The sequence below is a fragment of the Corythoichthys intestinalis genome, chromosome 18 (assembly GCF_030265065.1).
Source record: "Corythoichthys intestinalis isolate RoL2023-P3 chromosome 18, ASM3026506v1, whole genome shotgun sequence".
NCBI classification, from domain to species: Eukaryota; Metazoa; Chordata; class Actinopteri; order Syngnathiformes; family Syngnathidae; genus Corythoichthys; species Corythoichthys intestinalis.
In genome coordinates this window covers 43,404,903-43,422,551 of record NC_080412.1, presented here as the reverse complement: position 1 = coordinate 43,422,551, position 17,649 = coordinate 43,404,903, and the positions used below count along the sequence as shown (strand labels likewise).

The window sequence follows — 17,649 nt, the reverse complement described above, 5'->3', positions numbered from 1 at the left end:
ACTTTTTCATGTATTTACCCTTTTAAATGTTTTTTTTTTTTTTTTTTTTTTTTTTTTGGGATCGATTATTTATCATCTAAAATACTGGGGGAAATGCGACAATAAAGAAAAAAATACAATTAAGCCATAGTTATGAGGTAGATATCCATGACTTATTTACAGACACCATTTTTTTTCATTGTGACGTAATTTAGAAGTTTTCAAATATGCGAGTGAATAATTTTTTAAAAGTTAAAAAAAAAAAAAAAAAATCAACGAAGTATTAGACATCAATTAATGATTCTAAGCCAAAATTGACAGACATTTTGAATAGTAAATATTATTACTTCTTTTTAGGGCTGGGTTGAAACAAAAGCGGTTGCGCAACGCCTGTAAACGGGTTTCCAGGATAAAACGGACTAATTAAAAATAGTTCGGGGACTCAATGCAGGATGAATCTACTATGGCAGCATATGGACATTGTTTTATCAAACAACTGTTCTTTTGGCTTGAAATACAGCAGTTTATTTTAAAGAGGGGTGCAAGGGCAGAAACTGCTTCTCCAGTCTTGTCTGTTTTCCGCCATATACGTGTACTGTATACCAGAATATATAGGTATTTTTACAATTACATTTACATAACGTTACTCTGGAACATTTAAAATTAGCCATAGACTTCATAATGAATTAGCTTTATGTATATACCGTAATTTTCGGACTATAAGCCGCTACTTTTTTCCTTCATTTTGATACCTGTGGCTTATAGTCCAATGCGGCTTATTTGTTGATTTTTTTTTTTAGGTAACACTTTATTTGACAGCGGTGTCATAAGACTGTCATAAGGTCATCAAAATTATGACATGACACTATCATGGACATTGCTGAATGCTCATGTCATTCAGTGTCATTTGGCAAATTATGTCACTAACTCAATTTTTGTCCATCTTGGATTTTTTGCATCCATTCAAAAGTGAGATCATTTGCCGGATAACACTTAATGACATCTGTTATAAGCATTCATGAATGCTCAGGACAGAGACATGTCATAATTATGATTGTGTAATGACAGTCTTATGGCACCACTGTCAAATAAAGTGTTAGCAAATACCATAACTAGCAATTGGTGAAACAATTGGAACTAACTGAAGAAATATTTAGCACAGAGCATGATTTTTGATTGTTATTTACATCTGTAGCGCTGCAATGCATTCTAAGAGGCATGTTGGATGACAACAGTCAACAGCAGGTGGCAGCAGAGGTTGACTGTCTCCCCCAAGGGAGCAGTTATGGCCAAATGAAGCTTCTTGAAGCAATAAAGCTTTGCACTAATTGGTTCAAAGTTTAATGATGGTTCATTTGGTCTTATGACAGTCGATGCCCCTGTCAAATAAGGTTGTACCGGTTAATATCCTTTGGAGTAAATATCCCATGATACAGTGAGGACAGCTGCGGCTTATAGTCCAGTGCGGCTTATCTATGAACAAATGCCGTTTTCGTGCTAAATTTGGTGGGCTGCGGCTTATAGTCAGATGCGCCTTATAGTGCGAAAATTAGGGTACTGTATATATATAAGGGCTGTCAAACGATTAAAATTTTTAATCGAGTTAATTACAGCTAAAAAATTAATTAATCGTAATTAATCACAATTAATGGCAATTCAAACATCTATGAAATATGCCATATTTTTCTGTAAATTATTGTTGGAATGGAAAGATAAGACACAAGATGGATATACATTCAACATACAGTACATAAGGACTGTATTTGTTTAGTATAACAATAAATCAACAAGATGGCATTAACATTATTAACATTCTGTTAAAGCGATCCATGGATAGAAAGACTTGTAGTTCTTTAAAGAAAAATGTTAGTACAAGTTATAGAAATTTTATATTTAAACTAGGGCTGTCAAACGATTAAAATTTTTAATCGAGTTAATTACAGCTAAAAAATTAATTAATCGTAATTAATCGCAATTAATGGCAATTCAAACATCTATAAAATATGCCATATTTTTCTGTAAATTAATGTTGGAATGGAAAGATAAGACACAAGATGCATATACATTCAACATACGGTATATAAGGACTGTATTTGTTATAACGATAAATCAACAAGATGGCATTAACATTATTAACATTCTGTTAAAGCGATCCATGGATAGAAAGACTTGTAGTTCTTTAAAGAAAAATGTTAGTACAAGTTATAGAAATTTTATATTTAAACCCCTGTTAATGTTTTCGTTTTAATAAAATTTGTAAAATTTTCAATCAGAAAATAAACTAGTAGCCCGCCATTGTTGATGTCAATAATTACTTACACAATGCTCATGGGTGCCCAAGCCTATAAAATCAGTCGCACCCAAGCGCCAGCAGAGGGCGGCAAAACTCCATAAAACACAATTAACAAGTGAGCGTTTCACTGTACCGTCATTTAAATGTGTCTGAGCGGGACATCTGCGTTAATTGCGTCAAATATTTTGACGTGATTAATTTAAAAAATTAATTAACGCCCTTTAATGCGATAATTTTGACAGCCCTAATATATATATATATAATTGCCTCCTTAGAGCTGCTATGACCTCCATTCAGCAGTTGAGGGGAGATCTCACCTCTCGTGGTGACCAGCCATCTCCCAACTTGGCGAGATATTTCAAGGTACGCTTTCGCAATAATTGAAACGTCAACGATGTGTGATGACCACCGTTTTTTTTTTGTTGTTTTTTTGGGGGGTGTTTTCAGAACTGTACTGTGGACCCAGCTCAGGACATTCTGAGGCTCTTGGAGACACTGGGACCAAAATTCAGCCAGAGGTTTGCTGAGGCAGTTGGACCACGGTGCATTTCCCTTGGAAGACAGGTACGTACTAACATTTTTATGTACGCCTATCAAGATTCCTGCTATTAATTGTGCTTAATGTTTTTGTTTGTTTTGCCTACTAGAGATTTAATCTTGGTGTCAAACTCTACTACAAAGTCATGGAGGCAATGCTTAAATCGGTATGTCTTTAATATGTGTTTTTTTTTCTTGAAAAAAGTATCCCTTTGCAATGTTATTCATGAAAATCTAGTTTTGTCAAATATATCCAGATTCCAGTACAATAATACTTTCCATAACGCTACGTTTTCCATCCCCAGGAAGAGAAACGACTATCTGAGCAAAATTTCAGGTAGTAAAGATCAACTTTTCTATTAATATGCTGGTACCTCAAGATACGAGAGCTTCGGTTTATGAAAAATTCATTTTACGGAAAGCTTTTTTTGAAGCTTTTACGCTTCATAATATGAATGCTGTTAATCATATGACAAAACAACACTGGTCTGTAAAATGAGGTGGAAGCTAGTTACACATAAGCGCCACTAGGGGGATATAAGCATTACAAAAAAGACAGGCAATCACAAGATATGAGCAAATTTAATGTGACGTTTTAGCATAGCTTTGAACGGATTAGGCCAATTACATGTAAAACTCGATTCATGATTAGAGAACCGCTACGTAACGAGTTTATTTCGTATCTTGAGGCACACACTGTATATTTTTTTTGTCCTTAATTCACTTTCCATCCATTCCAGTAAACTTCTTAACAACTCTAAATTCCACACATCACTCTTGGCTTGTGCTCTGGAAGTTGTCATGGCAACATACGGAGGTGGGTTTTTGTAATATTGTTGAAATATTAATTTAACTGTGATTTAGGTTTTACTAACGAGGGTTTACTTGTCATGATTAGAGAGCAGTTTTAAGACTGGGGGCTACAATCACGGACGCAATGCTGATGACCCGGGTGCAGCGAACCTGTGCTTTCCGTGGATATTGGACGTGTTGGACCTCAGCGCCTTTGATTTCTACAAAGTCATTGAGAGTTTTATCAAAGCGGACGCCACTCTAATCAAAGACATCGTCAAGCATCTGGAGGCCTGCGAGAACCTCATCATGGAACGGATAGCGTGGAAGACGGTGAGTGAGATTTAGCAGCTTGGGGGTGCATGTGAATAAGGGGAAATTCATTTTATGTCATTTCAAGCCTCAATTTGATTACAATTTTATTTTCATTGGACCGTAATTTTTGGACTATATATTTTTTCCCTCATTTTGAACTGATCATTCAGTGCGGCTTATTTGTTGATTTATTTGGGTTAATAGGTAACTCTGTATTTGTCTGCGGCGTCATAAGACTGTCATAAGACTGTGATAATTATGAAATGACACTGTTATGGGCACTAATGAATGCTTTTGACAGATGTCATTAAGTGTCATCCGGCAAATTTGATCACTAACTCCATTTGTAGTGAGGAGGATAAGTATTTAAACACCCACGATTTTGGAAGTTTTCACTCTTAGAAATGATGGGCAGGTTTGAAATTTTCATGGGAGTTGATTTTTGATTGATTGTATTGTCGGTTTTGTATGATTTTTTTTCACTTATTTATGTATTTGTAATTTATTTGTATTATACTGCGACAATATTTGGTACAGTAGCCTTTGATTACAATGGCGTACTGCAAGCAACACGTCACTTCCGCTCATTAATATTCATGACATTAGCTACTGTTGCTAAGGGGGGACACCCCACCATTTGTCCCTAATAGGAAATGAATGGAAATCGTGTACGAAGGAGATGTTTACAGAGCTAAACCTACCAATTCTCTCTGAAAATAATGTCCCTGGTGCCAAATTCACTGGCAAAGATGTGGAAGAACATAAAAATGTTCAGTTAAAGAGATGGATTGAGTGTCGAAGGCTGAAAAAGACGAGAAAAAAATGAGCCGACCTAAGCATAGCCTTAGCTTTTTTATCAACGTGACTGACAATGACATTCTCTTGTTTCAACAAGCTATCCTTTACCACCAGCCCTGTCTTTCTTATATATTATATCCTCTGGTTGTCCTATGTCTCTGACCGTTCTTGGGGGTAATTTACTGTATTGGCCCGAATATAAGACGGCCCTGATTATAAGACGACCCCCTCTTTTTCAAGAGTCAAGTTTGAAAAAAGACTTGTTGAACACCAAATTAATTTTTATACAGAAAATAATTACATCTGAAACAAATGATTATAACAATAAATTTGAGAGAAAAAGTATGTTTTGCCTCATTCAAATCTTAATATCTGAACATTTAAATATGTAAACTAAAGTGCAATCATATTCGTAAATGAATGGGATCTGGTTTTTGAAATGTAAATAAATTAATTTATTGCGATAAAACAACAAAATTGCAATAACTGCATTAACCATTAAAGTGGGGTCTAACTGTAACTGTACTCTTGAAACAAATCTTAATGTCCTCTGAAATCTGAATGTCCTCTGAAAGGCCATGCCAACCCAACAAAATGTTTACTGCATATGAAATGTGAATGGATTCAGCGAGCTGCCGTTAAAAGTCTGCGCAATTTGATTCATTCTTCACATTTTTTCCTCCCGAGTTTTTGGTTTCGGGAAACGTATGAAGAAAACATCCTTCATATGTCTAGAGTCGTTTGTACAATTTCCAAAAAAGCAATGTGTAATCGGCATTTTTGAAAGATTACCGTAGAAAAGTAGCAGAATTAACAGTGTTTCTATGCGGGGGGGGTTATAATGTCCCACTTCTACTTTACATCCGCTTTACGATGCGACGTCACGGTCTAAAAATAGCATGCGTGCGGTACGCCATTAAAGAGGTCAAACGTTTCCTGTCACTTTTTTACCAGGTTTGCACAGACTGCAGCAGGGTTTTTGCACCAGTGCTCCACTCAGACCTTCTCTTGATCAATCAGGTTTCTCGGCTGTCACTGAGAAACATGGAGTTTGAGCTTCCTCCAAAGATTTTCTATTGGGCTTAGGTGTGGAGATTGGCTAGGCCCCTCCAGACCCTTGTTATGCTTTTTACGAAGCCACTTCTTGGTTATTCTGGCTGTCTGCTTCGGGCCATTGTCATGTTATAAGACCCAGTCACGACCCATTTTTTTGATGCTCTAACTGAAGGAAGGAGGTTATTCACTCAAATCTCACAATACATGGCCCTGGTCATCCTTTCCTTAATACAGTGCAGTCGTCTAATCCCATATGCAGAAAAACACCCCTAAAGCATGATGCTACAACTGCCATGCTTCACTGTAGGGATGGTGTTCTTGGGATGGTACTCATCATTTTTCCCCCCTCTTTTTAATGTATTACCAACAGTAACCTTGGAAATAGTGGTCCTAGCTCCTTTCAGGTCATTGACCAGCTCCTCCAGTGTAGTTCTTTGCTGATTCCTTACCATTCGTAGGATCATTCAGACCCTACGAGGTAGAACTTGCATGGAGCCCCAGTCCAAGGGAGATTGACAGTCATGTTTAGCTTCTTCCATTTTCTAATAACTGCTCCAACGCTGGATCTTATATCACTAAGCTGCTTGGCAATTGCCCCGTAACACTGTCCAGCCTTGTAGAGGTCTACAATTCGGTCTCTGGTGTGTTTGGTTAGCTGTTCGTAGAGGCGTGCATTTCCAATGCTTAGATTATTAGCGATTCGGTCGTGGAAGATTCGAGAACGATTCACAGACATTAAAATTCCGATTATTGAAATATGCCAAATAAAGCGGAACTAAATCACAGTCAGCGCTAGAGGCGTGCGAAATTTCCGATTCTTAGATTATTCGCGATTTGGCCGTGGAAGATTCGAGAACGATTGACAAACATCCAAATTCCGATTATTGAATTATACCAGGTAAAGCGGAAATCAAACACAGTCAGCGCGATCTTCGGGACGCAATGAGGAATGGACCGAGAGTAAATATCATGTTCAACTCATGCCTCTAGATAAAAAACAAAACAAACAATAATACCTGACTGCGGCCGACAGCCGCTACCAACAGCGCCCAGTTGGTAGTTGCTACAAACATACGGCTATCGTAGATATGAAATATATCTAGAACTAGATGTGAAATGACAGATGACAGCCGTGTTAGATCATATACCAAGAACTAGATGCGAAATGACAGACTTTCCCGCGCTAATAAACAGGCGCCATCTTAAAGCAGTAAACTTGTCTAGAAGGCTCTGTTGTAGCAAACCTAATTCCTTTTTGTCTTAAAAAAAATAAAAAATAAAAATCAATCTTGACTTGAAACTATCTTTAAATGATGAAACGGTTTTAAAACTTTCACGTCGAAAGTGGAAGGAAAATTATGGAATAACGGGAGCAATTTAAACAACTTTAACGGTTGATTCACAACATTAAATTAATTGAATGTAGTTTAAAGCTGCCCATGGGGACTTGAGTATTTTATTTATTGTTTTTAACGGTTCACTCTATACTGAAATAGTAGTTTGTTTAGCCTGCGAGGATTTTTGAACAATTTTGGAACTAGTGTACAAAAAATTAATTTCATTAATTCAAACTTTCCTTTCCGTCCAAGACGGCCGTCCACTGCTCACTCTTGCCGAAAAGTCCGATCCAAAATACTGTAATGCTCCGAATGGGGGGAAGAATGAGAGGAGTCGATATTGGCTTACCCACTTTATTGTGGCAACAATAATAAAGAAAAATAATTTTAAAAAATAACAGCTGGCAGCCACAACATGCGACCGCTATCTCTCGCTATCTTGCCCGTTCTCCTTCTCGCTTCCTTCTACGTCACAGCTTGTCTCTTAAGGGGGCCTGGCATAGTTATGGACATTACAATACACAATGAATAGGTTGCCGCTGAAGCCTTCACACTAGGCTGCTGCTAGTTTAAAACGCTTTAAAAAAAAACATCTCTTTTGCAAGGCTTTTATTTTGGTGTGGCGGTGCGCTACATTGTATTATATGTAGAGGAAACCCTGATTATGATGGTCTTATGACAGTTTCATGACGCCGCTGTCAAATACAGTGTTACCAGTTAATATCTTTTGGTGTAAATATTACGGTTGTTCCGATCACGTTTTTTTGCTCCCGATCCGATCCCGATCGTTTTAGTTTGAGTATCTGCTGATCCCGATATTTCCCGATCAGTTTGCTTTTTTTTTGTGCTCCCGATTCAATTCTAATCATTCCCGATAATTTTTCCCGATCATATACATTTTGGCAATGCATTAAGAAAAAAATGAATAAAACTCGGACGAATATATACATTCAACATACAGTACATAAGTACTGTATTTGTTTATTATGACAATAAATCCTCAAGATGGCATTTACGTTATTAACATTCTTTCTGTGAGAGGGATCCACGGATAGAAAGACTTGTAATTCTTAAAGGATAAATGTGACTTTGTATATTGTGACTAAATATTGCCATCTAGTGTATTTGTTGAGCTTTCAGTAAATGATACTGTAGCCATTTAACTGTTCTGCCCAAATGCATGATGGGAAGTGCAACCATGACTGTGCATAGTGGTACCAATATATATATCTTCTCTACGTTGGGAAATAACATAGGGCAGGGGTGTCCAAACTTTTTGCAAAGGGGGCCAGATTTGGTGTGGTAAAAATGTGGAGGGCCGACCTTGGCTGATATCCTGTACGTAGAACAATATATATAAGCAAATTTTAGCAAGCCATTCTGTTTGTCACATTTGCTTTATTATTATTATTTTTTATTAATAATTTCAACAATCTTGCACCTAGCCTTTGTAGCGTTCTCTTTCGATTCTCGGGCTCTTGCGAAAAACTGCTGCTGTGAAACTAGCCTCAAGTTGCTTCCATTTCTCGCTATGTATCTTCCCGGTAATCTGGTCGAACATGTCAGCGTGTCTTGTTTGGTAATATCACCTCACATTGAGCTCTTTAAAAACAGCGACTGTCTCTTTGCAAATGAGGCAGACACAGTTGTTCCGTATTTTAGTAAAGAAATACTCCAATTTTGAAGCGTCAGCCATCGCAGTCAACTTTTTTGGGTTAATTGTCGCCATTTTAGAAAATTAGGAGTAAAGTGTCACATGGGGTAATGTTCCTTAGAGTGCTGCTGCCTTTTAGTGGGTAAATGAGGAGCAGCATTTAGTGTGTAAGCTACTTCATATGCTGGTAGCAGTACTGCTGACCAATTTATTAAGTCTGTGTGCGGGCCAGACGTTATTGATTTCATGACAGAGGCCGGGGGCCTGATGAAATTTGACCACGGGCCGCATTCGGCCCCCGGGCCGGACATTGGACATATCTGACATAGGGTGTTAAGAAAAAGATCAATTACTACCTTTCTTCCCCACATTGCTTCTCACGATATTTCTAATCGTAGGGAGAGGGACTGTAAGGCTTTAGCCACTTAAAAAAAGGCTCCAAAGGCTGCCAAAATTCACTCTACTCATTTTATGCTGCCTTTTAGCTCTATATATAGATAAAACGGCGCCATTACAGATTGAACGCGACAATGCGCAGTGCATGCGTTAATTGCGTTAAATATTTTAACGTGATACATTTTTTTAAAAATTAATTACCGCCGTTATCGAGATACATTTGATAACCCTACCTTAAGCCTAAACTAAAGACTCTGGGTGAGTGTAACATGTTATGTCTGTAACGTTAAATACAATTAGAAAACGATTTAATTAAAAAAAATTTTTTTTTATATATTTAAAAAAAGGCATCTCCGATATTTTTTTGCCGATTCCTATACTTTGAAAATGACGTGATCCCGATCGGGATATCTCTAGTAAATATCCCTAATACAATGAGGACAGCTGCAGCTTATTGTCCAGTGCGGCATGTCTATGAACAAATTCCGTTTTCTTGTCAGATTCTGTGGGTGGCAGCGTATTGTCAGGTGCGCCTTATAGTCCGAAAATTCCGGCAATTCACCTGAACTGGCTGTCAGGCATTTCAGGGATAACGAGACATGCTATTTATTTAAGCTACGAGGATTTGCTGCGAATGCTAATTTTTTCCAGTGTCGGCAACGTTGCTGAACGTCCAGTACATTTTGACTAGGAGTGAACAATCGCTTCCACCCCCTCCTAGTCAAAATGGATTGGACTTCTAGCGCCGTTAATAGCAGCCAAGCAGTTAAAATAGTGCCCTGTAAAATGTTGAGACATGCTAACGTGCACACTTCGGGTAAATTCTTGAGTCTTTTACAAGCAATTGAGACTGACTCAGTCACACAGGTTTCATCATCCTCGATCGCGGAATTCGGCACATTTCTCCAGGCATGTCGTCGCTCGCACGCTGATGTTTTACAGATGATGAGGCGTTTTCCTGTGTCAAACCCTCAGGCGAATCTTCCTGACAGGAATGTTAAACCGCTCGGTCTTGCAGCAGACAGCTTATGCAAGAAATTTCTTTATGTTAATATTGCTCTTGTCAGTTTACTAATAAAATGGTTACGTATTTGAATAACCTGCAATATGTTACGATAAGATTCCTTCTGAATTTGTTTCACTTTAGTTGGTCTGTAATGTTATAAAACTCTTGCGTAATTGGGTTTTGTCAGTCATTGACCGCACCTGGCTGCTATTGCGTCATTGTGCGTCTGTGGCATTGGCTGGTCACACAACCTACAGTTGTGGCGTAAGCACTTTGTATGTATGACTCAGTTGTGTGGCTGCAAGCTAGGTTGCTCAGCAATGACTGGTACATAGACTTTGCGAAACTGCTCTTTTCAAACAGTACAGTCCTAAACTGGTTTATTTACTTTCAGAATGAAGCTGTATGGCGTTGACGCACTCAATAATAGGGGTGGGAATCTCTGTGTACCTCACGATACCAATTATGTGTCCATATGGTGATTAACCGGGTCAGGAAATAATTCTAGGATATTCTACAAAACAACAAATAAACAGAAAAATAAGCTATTTTCATTTTAGGGTGGCAGCGATTGAACGTTGCCACGTTCGTTCAATCGCTGCCATCCCTCCCACTTGAAACGGATTGGACGTCAGTGGCAGCAAATGCCATGAAACGAGTTTATTTCGGAGCATTTCACATCAATTCCTGTTGCTTTTCGGTCACTTTCTTTTCCTTCTGGGTCATTCACGTGTCACTTTTTGTTGATTTTTGGGGCATTTACAGGTCACTTCCTTTTGATTTTGGGTAACTGAATAGGAAGAGACTAGTGCCGCAACAATTAATCGAATAACACGAGTAATTCGATTAGAAAAAAAGCGTTGAATGAAATTTTGCTGTTTTGTTTGATTAGAGTGGCATGGTAATGGTTTGTTCTGAAAGTGTTGGCGTTGAGTTTTTATTGATTTGGGTAGATACACTGCCCTCTAGTGTCATCAGTGAAAATGACATAACTCATTTTACATGGCTAAATCCAACTGCTCACTGATAAGACCAACATGAGCCAAGTTTTTGTTTGAGCTTATGTTTTTTTGGAATGCATTTCTAATTTAATTTATAGGTACAGTGGGGCAAATAAGTATTTAGTCAACCACTAATTGTGTAAGTTCTCCCACTTGAAAATATTAGAGAGGCCTGTAATTGTCAACATGGGTAAACCTCAACCATGAGAGACAGAATGTGGAAAAAAAAAACAGAAAATCACATTAATTGATTTTTAAAGAATTTATTTGCAAATCATGGTGGAAAATAAGTATTTGGTCTATACCAAACGTTCATCTCAGTACTTTGTTATGTACCCTTTGTTGGCAATAACGGAGGCCAAACGTTTTCTGTAACTCTTCACAAGCTTTTCACACACTGTTGCTGGTATTTTGGCCCATTCCTCCATGCAGACCTCTAGAGCAGTGATGTTTTGGGGTCGTCGTTGGGGAACACAGACTTTCAACTCCCTCGTCACCCTGTGGCGTCAAAATGATAACAAGAAAGGGGAGCAAAAATCCCAGAACCACACGGGGGGGTGCTATTGAATTTCCTACAGAGAGCTGGGACCACAGTAACAAAGGCTACTATCAGTAACAAGATGCGCCGCCAGGGACTCAAATCCTGTACTGCCAGACGTGTCCCCCTGCTGAAGAAAGTATACGTCGAGGCCCGTCTGCGGTTCGCGAGAGAGCATTTGGATGATCCAGAAGAGGACTGGCAGAATGTGTTATGGTCAGATGAAACCAAAATAGAACTTTTTGGTAGAAACACATGTTCTCTTGTTCGGAGGAAAAAGAATACTGAATTGCACCATACCCACTGTGAAGCGTGGGGGTGGAAACATCATGCTTTGGGGCTGTTTTTCTGCAAAGGGACCAGGACGACTGATCTGTGTAAAGGAAAGAATGAATGGGGCCATGTATCAAAAGATTTTGAGTGAAAATCTCCTTCCATCAGCAAGGGCATTGAAGATGAGAAGTGGCTGGGTCTTTCAGCATGACAATAATCCCAAACACACAGCCAGGGCAACAAAGGAGTGGCTTCGTAAGAAGCATTTCAAAGTCCTGGAGTGGCCTAGCCAGTCTCCAGGTCTCAACCCCATAGAAAATCTGCGGAGGTAGTTGAAAGTCTGTGTTGCCCAACAGCCCCAAAACATCACTGCTCTGCGATTTGCATGGAGGAATGAGCCAAAATACCAGCAACTGTGTGTGAAAAGCTTGTGAAGAGTTACAGAAAACGTTTGGCCTCCGTTATTTCCAACAAAGGGTACATAACAAAGTATTGAGATGAACTTTTGGTATTGACCAAATACTTATTTTCCACCATAATTTGCAAACAAATTCTTTAAAAATCAAACAATGTGATTTTCAGTTTTTTTCCCCACATTCTGTCTCTCATGGTTGAGGTTTAACCATGTTGACAATTACAGGCCTCTCTAATATTTTCAAGTGGGAGAACTTGCACAATTAGTGGTTGACTAAATACTTTTTAGCCTCACTGTTTATTAAGCTGTTTTTGTTAGACTATGTGTTTAAACCATTTGTTAAGAGTATTGTTAAAAAAAAAAAAAAAAAAAAAAAAAAAAAGTTAGCATTTTATAGCATTTAAGCCAGGGGTGCTCAAGTTCGGTCCTCGAGAGCCCCCTATCCAGCTTTGTTTTCCATGTCTCCCTCCTCCAACACACCTGAATCAAATAACGAGGATCGTTGTCAGGCTCCTGCAAAGCTTGCTGATGAGCTGATCTTTTGATTCAGGTGTGTTAAAGGAGGGAGACATGGAAAACAAGCTGGATAGGGGCTGTCGAGGACCGGACTTGGGCACCCTTGATTTAAGCTAGCGGACTTTTGCTATGTCAGTTAGCCAATTATACATATGTTGTACTTAGATTCTCATTTATTTATGTTTTTATATCGTTCGAGGCTCAGCTCAGGTATTTTATTTTTTTTATGTTCCTTATCAGATTACTCAATTATTCAAACTAACTAGTTCATCGATTAATCAACTACTAAAATAATCGATAGCTGCAGCCATAAACGTAACACACCTACGGTCAGCTACAATTCATGCCAAAAACAAGAGAACATTGAAAGAGAAAGTAAAATCTCTTCCACGCCTTTACTTACTTACTCTGTCACGTCAGCCACGCGTTGCGTTCAGGTACAGCACGCAAAACCCATCCACCACAGAAGAACCCAATTTGTTACATTACCACAGGAATTATTATTATTGTAATTGTTAATATACTGTATTATTATTTTGATTTTTATTTATAATTTAATTGTTTTGCTATGTGTAATTGCCATTTGAAATAGTACCAACAGTATTTATTAAGGATTTAGTGTAGGTTGTCAGGCTGTGGATCGAATTATGTATTCTAATGGGAAAATCCTATTCGGCATGCAATCTTTTCGACTTGCAAATAAGGTCCTGGAACGAATCAACTTTGTATGTCGAGTAGGGCTGCAGCTATCGAATATTTTAGTAATCGAGTAATCGACTGAAAATTCTATCGATTAATCGAGTAATCGGATAAAACAAATATATTTTTAGGTGAAGAGCAATTATAAATATACATGAGAAAACAAGACATTTCATCTAATCTTGAACCATTTTCAGTCAATCAATGTCTTTATTTTCGATGTATATTGTTGAAAACAGCCAACAATTGCATCTCAGATGTAACTAGAATTTAAAAAAAAAAAGACTAATTCACTGCTTTCACTCAAAAAACTTTTAGATCTTATTTAAAATATATATATAAAACTGAAACTGTTCTAAAGTTGATTTGCTAATGTGTTTTGGATCATTTTCTTGTTGCAGCCTACATCCTCTTTTAGGCTTCAACTGTCTGACAGACAGCCTCAGGTTTTCCTGCAAAAGATCCTGATAAACTTTTGAATTAATTCTTCCATTAATAATTGCAAGTTGTCCAGGCCCTGAGGTCGCAAAACATTCCCAAATCATGATGCTCCCTCCACCATGCGTCTTATAAACCTTATTCTAGTACGGCAAAAAAGTATGTTCCCCAAGGTCACATGCGCCACCCCCAGCATCGCTCTCCGCCCCCCTGGGGGGGGCCCGCCCCACTATTTGAGAAGTACTGCCTTAGACAGAGGGTTCACTTACTTATCTTTCCCCCCTTCTGTCATTGTTGGCATGCTATTCTCATTAAAATACTTATATTTGTGTGGTTTTACTTAAAGCAGACAGTTTTTTCATCTGTGTGATTTTGACAAAGATCAGATCACATTTGATGGGGATTTTCTGCAGAAATGTGAGAAATTCCAAAAGGTTCAGACTCTTTTTCATACCACTGTATTGTCACTTCTCTACTCAATAAAGTGCTTGAAAGCCTTTTGCGGGGTCGCAAGTACATTAACACAGCTATCATACTGCTTTCAATGGAAAAATAAGGCAAGCTGTATTTCATGTGTATAAAAAAATGCTTATTATTGTACAATTGCAGTCCATTTTACAGTTCGTCACAAGTTAGCGATAGTTCTGTTCGTATCGTCACCATGAAAAGAATACAACTCTCCTTAATGTCTGCTGGTATTTTTCATCGACTGTCTTTGCTAGATGCCTTTTGGAATCACATAGTGGAGCTTGAATTTTTAGTATCCTTGAACTGACTTCTCTGAGACTTCAAAGTCAGACTTTTAGGCGTAAGATTAGGGCTGCTTTGTGCACTGTCCCCTTGTAATCTGTCCAGGAGCCTGACGCCGTTGTGCCAAACGGTGGACTTGCGTTTGATGGAGCTTTGAATAGTTTCCGAAGTGAAGTAATAAACCACGGGGTCGAAGCAGCAGTTGGTCACGGCGATGCACAGAGAAATGGGGTAGATGGTTCTCACTATGTGTTCCGCGTAACATCCTTTGAGAGCTTTAGTCCGGACCAGAGAGTAGAACATGAGGTTCACGTTGTAGGGGATGAAGCAGAAGCAGAAGATGAGCAGATGCACTATGATCATCCTTAAGACCTTTTTCTTATTGATGCTGCCGCCGCGGCTGATGACGTGGGGTTTCTTCAACCTCCGGAGAACCATCACGGAGCAGAAAACGTTGACCATCAGCGGGATCACGAATCCCACCGTCTCGATAAACATCACCACCTTGGACAGCTCGGACTTCCACTGGTTGCTGGAATAGTTTTCGAAGCAGTAGTTGGAAGAGGCGTTAACGTTTTTGGGTGAAGTAGTATCCAGAAGGAACCCCGTGGGAATACTTCCAGAAAGGACTAACACCCAAACGGTCACGCAGGCCAGTTTGGCGTTGCGCTTAGTCCGGATTTTTTGAGAGCGAAAGGGATGCACGATGGCCAGAAAACGGTCCACGCTAATACAGGTGAGGAAGAAGATGCTGCCGTACATGTTGGTGTAGAAAAGCGCCACGGAAATCTTGCACAGCTCGCTCCCGAACATCCATTCTTGTTTGATGAAGTAGACGATGCGAAAAGGCAGGCTGAGGACGAAGAGAGAGTCCGAAACCACCAGGTTGACCATGTACGTGGTGGTCTCGTTCCTCACCTTCAACGTGCACCCGAAAATGTAGACGGCCACCAGGTTGAAGAGGAATCCAAAGACGAACACCAGGCTGAAAACGGTGCTGTACAGCGGGTACTTGAAATCATCGTTCTTGTTGCATTTCATGAAAGTGTGATTGGTACCTAGGGTACTCATGTTGTTCATGTTTAGATCCAGCTGGGGAGTCCGTAACATTCACAGATCGTGGTAGGTGTCCTCTGTCATCGTCAGTCATAAAACCTGTTCATCCAGCGGTCTGTTACAGCCAGTTTATTTTTTTGCATATCAATCAGGAGAGAAAAATAAACCCCGATGGCTCTAGAAACTTTCCCAGAGCAACTAAATACCTTTTGCTTGAATTTGTCCTTGCCTGTCAATGATGGGAAGTTTTCACAGTGTTGATTTTCCGTTCCAGTTCCTTTAAAAGCTGTTTGTCCACAGCATGAGAAAAGATGAAGTGATTCTTCTGTTTCTAGCTTTCTCTACCATGAATAAAATGCAAATCTGTGTTTCCTGGTGTAAGCTCGCTCGGTCTGAAGGTCTTTTACAGTTTCGGACAAGCAGAGACAAAAGATAAGGGTGGTGCCATCGCTTGCAATTCCCTCCCATTTCCTATTTTTTTTGTTGCACCTAGTTTAAATTTCATTATCAGTGTAGGCACTTGTATCTGGTTTGCCTTATTATCAACTGTTATAGTGTTTGTACTTATGAAGCTTGACTGTTTATGGTTATTGTTTTTCTTTTTTTTTTTTTAATCAGTGCTTCACTGACAGTGGACTTTGTTACCAAACCGTATGTCGGCAAGTAGCAGCTGAGCTGACAAATTGCACGCCCTCTGTTGACATTAGCAGGCGACTGCGAAAGTGCAACACGCTACTTGCGGGTCTAAACCTGCAGCTGCTGAGCAGAATCCACACCCTAGTTCCTGCATGAGCTCATTTCGCGTCTGTGTACATGTTGAAAGTCACGTGCAGAGAAACTGTAAAGTGGATTGATTTGACTTTGTTCTACATGCATGTATATTTTTTGAAAAAATAGCTTAACCTTAGATGCATAAGTGGGTCAAAAATGACCCGGTGAGGTTGTTTTCTTGAGATATCTTCGGAATGAAAAATTGTTATCAATTCATATTCCAGGTATTCCTCAAGAAACATGTTTTTGATATAATGCCGTTCAAATTTTTGATGAACTTTTTATAGATTTGAAGAAATTGTTATTTTGGTATTACTACCCTAAGCTTCCACAAGTGGGTCAAAAATGACCCACATGCATTTTCTATGGAATCCAATGGGTATCTTTCATTCTTATCAACTTTGGCTGTCAGGAATAAATTTACCCTGGACGACACAGGCTAGTTATGTAAAAAGTGACATCCCTTAAGATTATTTTACACAGCAAGAGCTGATACGTGTACTGTTAAGTATTATGTCCATCTGACCAAGAGACATAAAAAAGCCAGACTGGAGTTTTCCAAAACTTACCTGAGAAAACCGAAAATGTTTTGGAAGAATGTTCTCTGGTCAGATGAGACAAAGGTAGAGCTTTTTGGGAAAAGGCATCAACATAGAGTTTACAGGGAAAAAAATGAGGCCTTCAAAGAAACAAAAGTCCCCACAGTCAAACATGGCAGAGGTTCCCTGATGTTTCGGTGTCGCTTTGCTTCCTATGGCACTGGACTGTTTGACCCCATGCATAGCATTATGAAGTCTGAAGACTACCAACAAATTTTGAAGCATAATATTGTGTGTGTGTGTGTGTGAGAAAGCTGGGTCTCCCTCAGAGGTCATGGGTCTTCCAGCAGGACAATGACACACTTCAAAAAGCACTAGAAAATGGTTTGAGTGAAAGCACTGGAGACTTCTAAAGTGGCCAGCAATAAGTCCAGACCTGAGTCCCATAGAACACCTGTGGAGAGATCTGAAAAGGGCAGTTTGGAGAAGT

The 17,649-nt window shown here is 39.0% G+C and overlaps 2 protein-coding genes across 2 annotated transcripts in view; one reads left to right on the top strand and one right to left on the bottom strand.

The window, feature by feature from the left end:
* The window catches only part of rb1 (retinoblastoma 1), a 42,864-nt gene that overhangs the window by 10,074 nt on the left and 15,141 nt on the right, over positions 1-17,649 (top strand). Inside the window, exons 12-17 of the mRNA XM_057821227.1 lie at positions 2,548-2,635; positions 2,720-2,836; positions 2,920-2,976; positions 3,115-3,146; positions 3,550-3,626; positions 3,708-3,934. Coding sequence (XP_057677210.1) covers positions 2,548-2,635; positions 2,720-2,836; positions 2,920-2,976; positions 3,115-3,146; positions 3,550-3,626; positions 3,708-3,934 — 598 coding nt within the window. The remainder of the gene's footprint in view (positions 1-2,547; positions 2,636-2,719; positions 2,837-2,919; positions 2,977-3,114; positions 3,147-3,549; positions 3,627-3,707; positions 3,935-17,649) is intronic.
* Positions 13,984-16,258, bottom strand: LOC130906685 (lysophosphatidic acid receptor 6-like). The gene is made up of 2 exons (XM_057821228.1): positions 16,056-16,258; positions 13,984-15,964 (listed from the first exon to the last, which is right to left on the bottom strand). Exon 2 carries the CDS (start codon positions 15,901-15,903, stop codon positions 14,779-14,781), a length of 1,125 nt encoding a protein of 374 aa, XP_057677211.1. The 5' UTR covers positions 15,904-15,964; positions 16,056-16,258; the 3' UTR covers positions 13,984-14,778.

Bases quoted from the DNA above. Each gene is read 5' to 3' on its own strand.
- LOC130906685 (XM_057821228.1), bottom strand. From the start codon at position 15,903: ATGTTACGGACTCCCCAGCTGGATCTAAACATGAACAACATGAGTACC.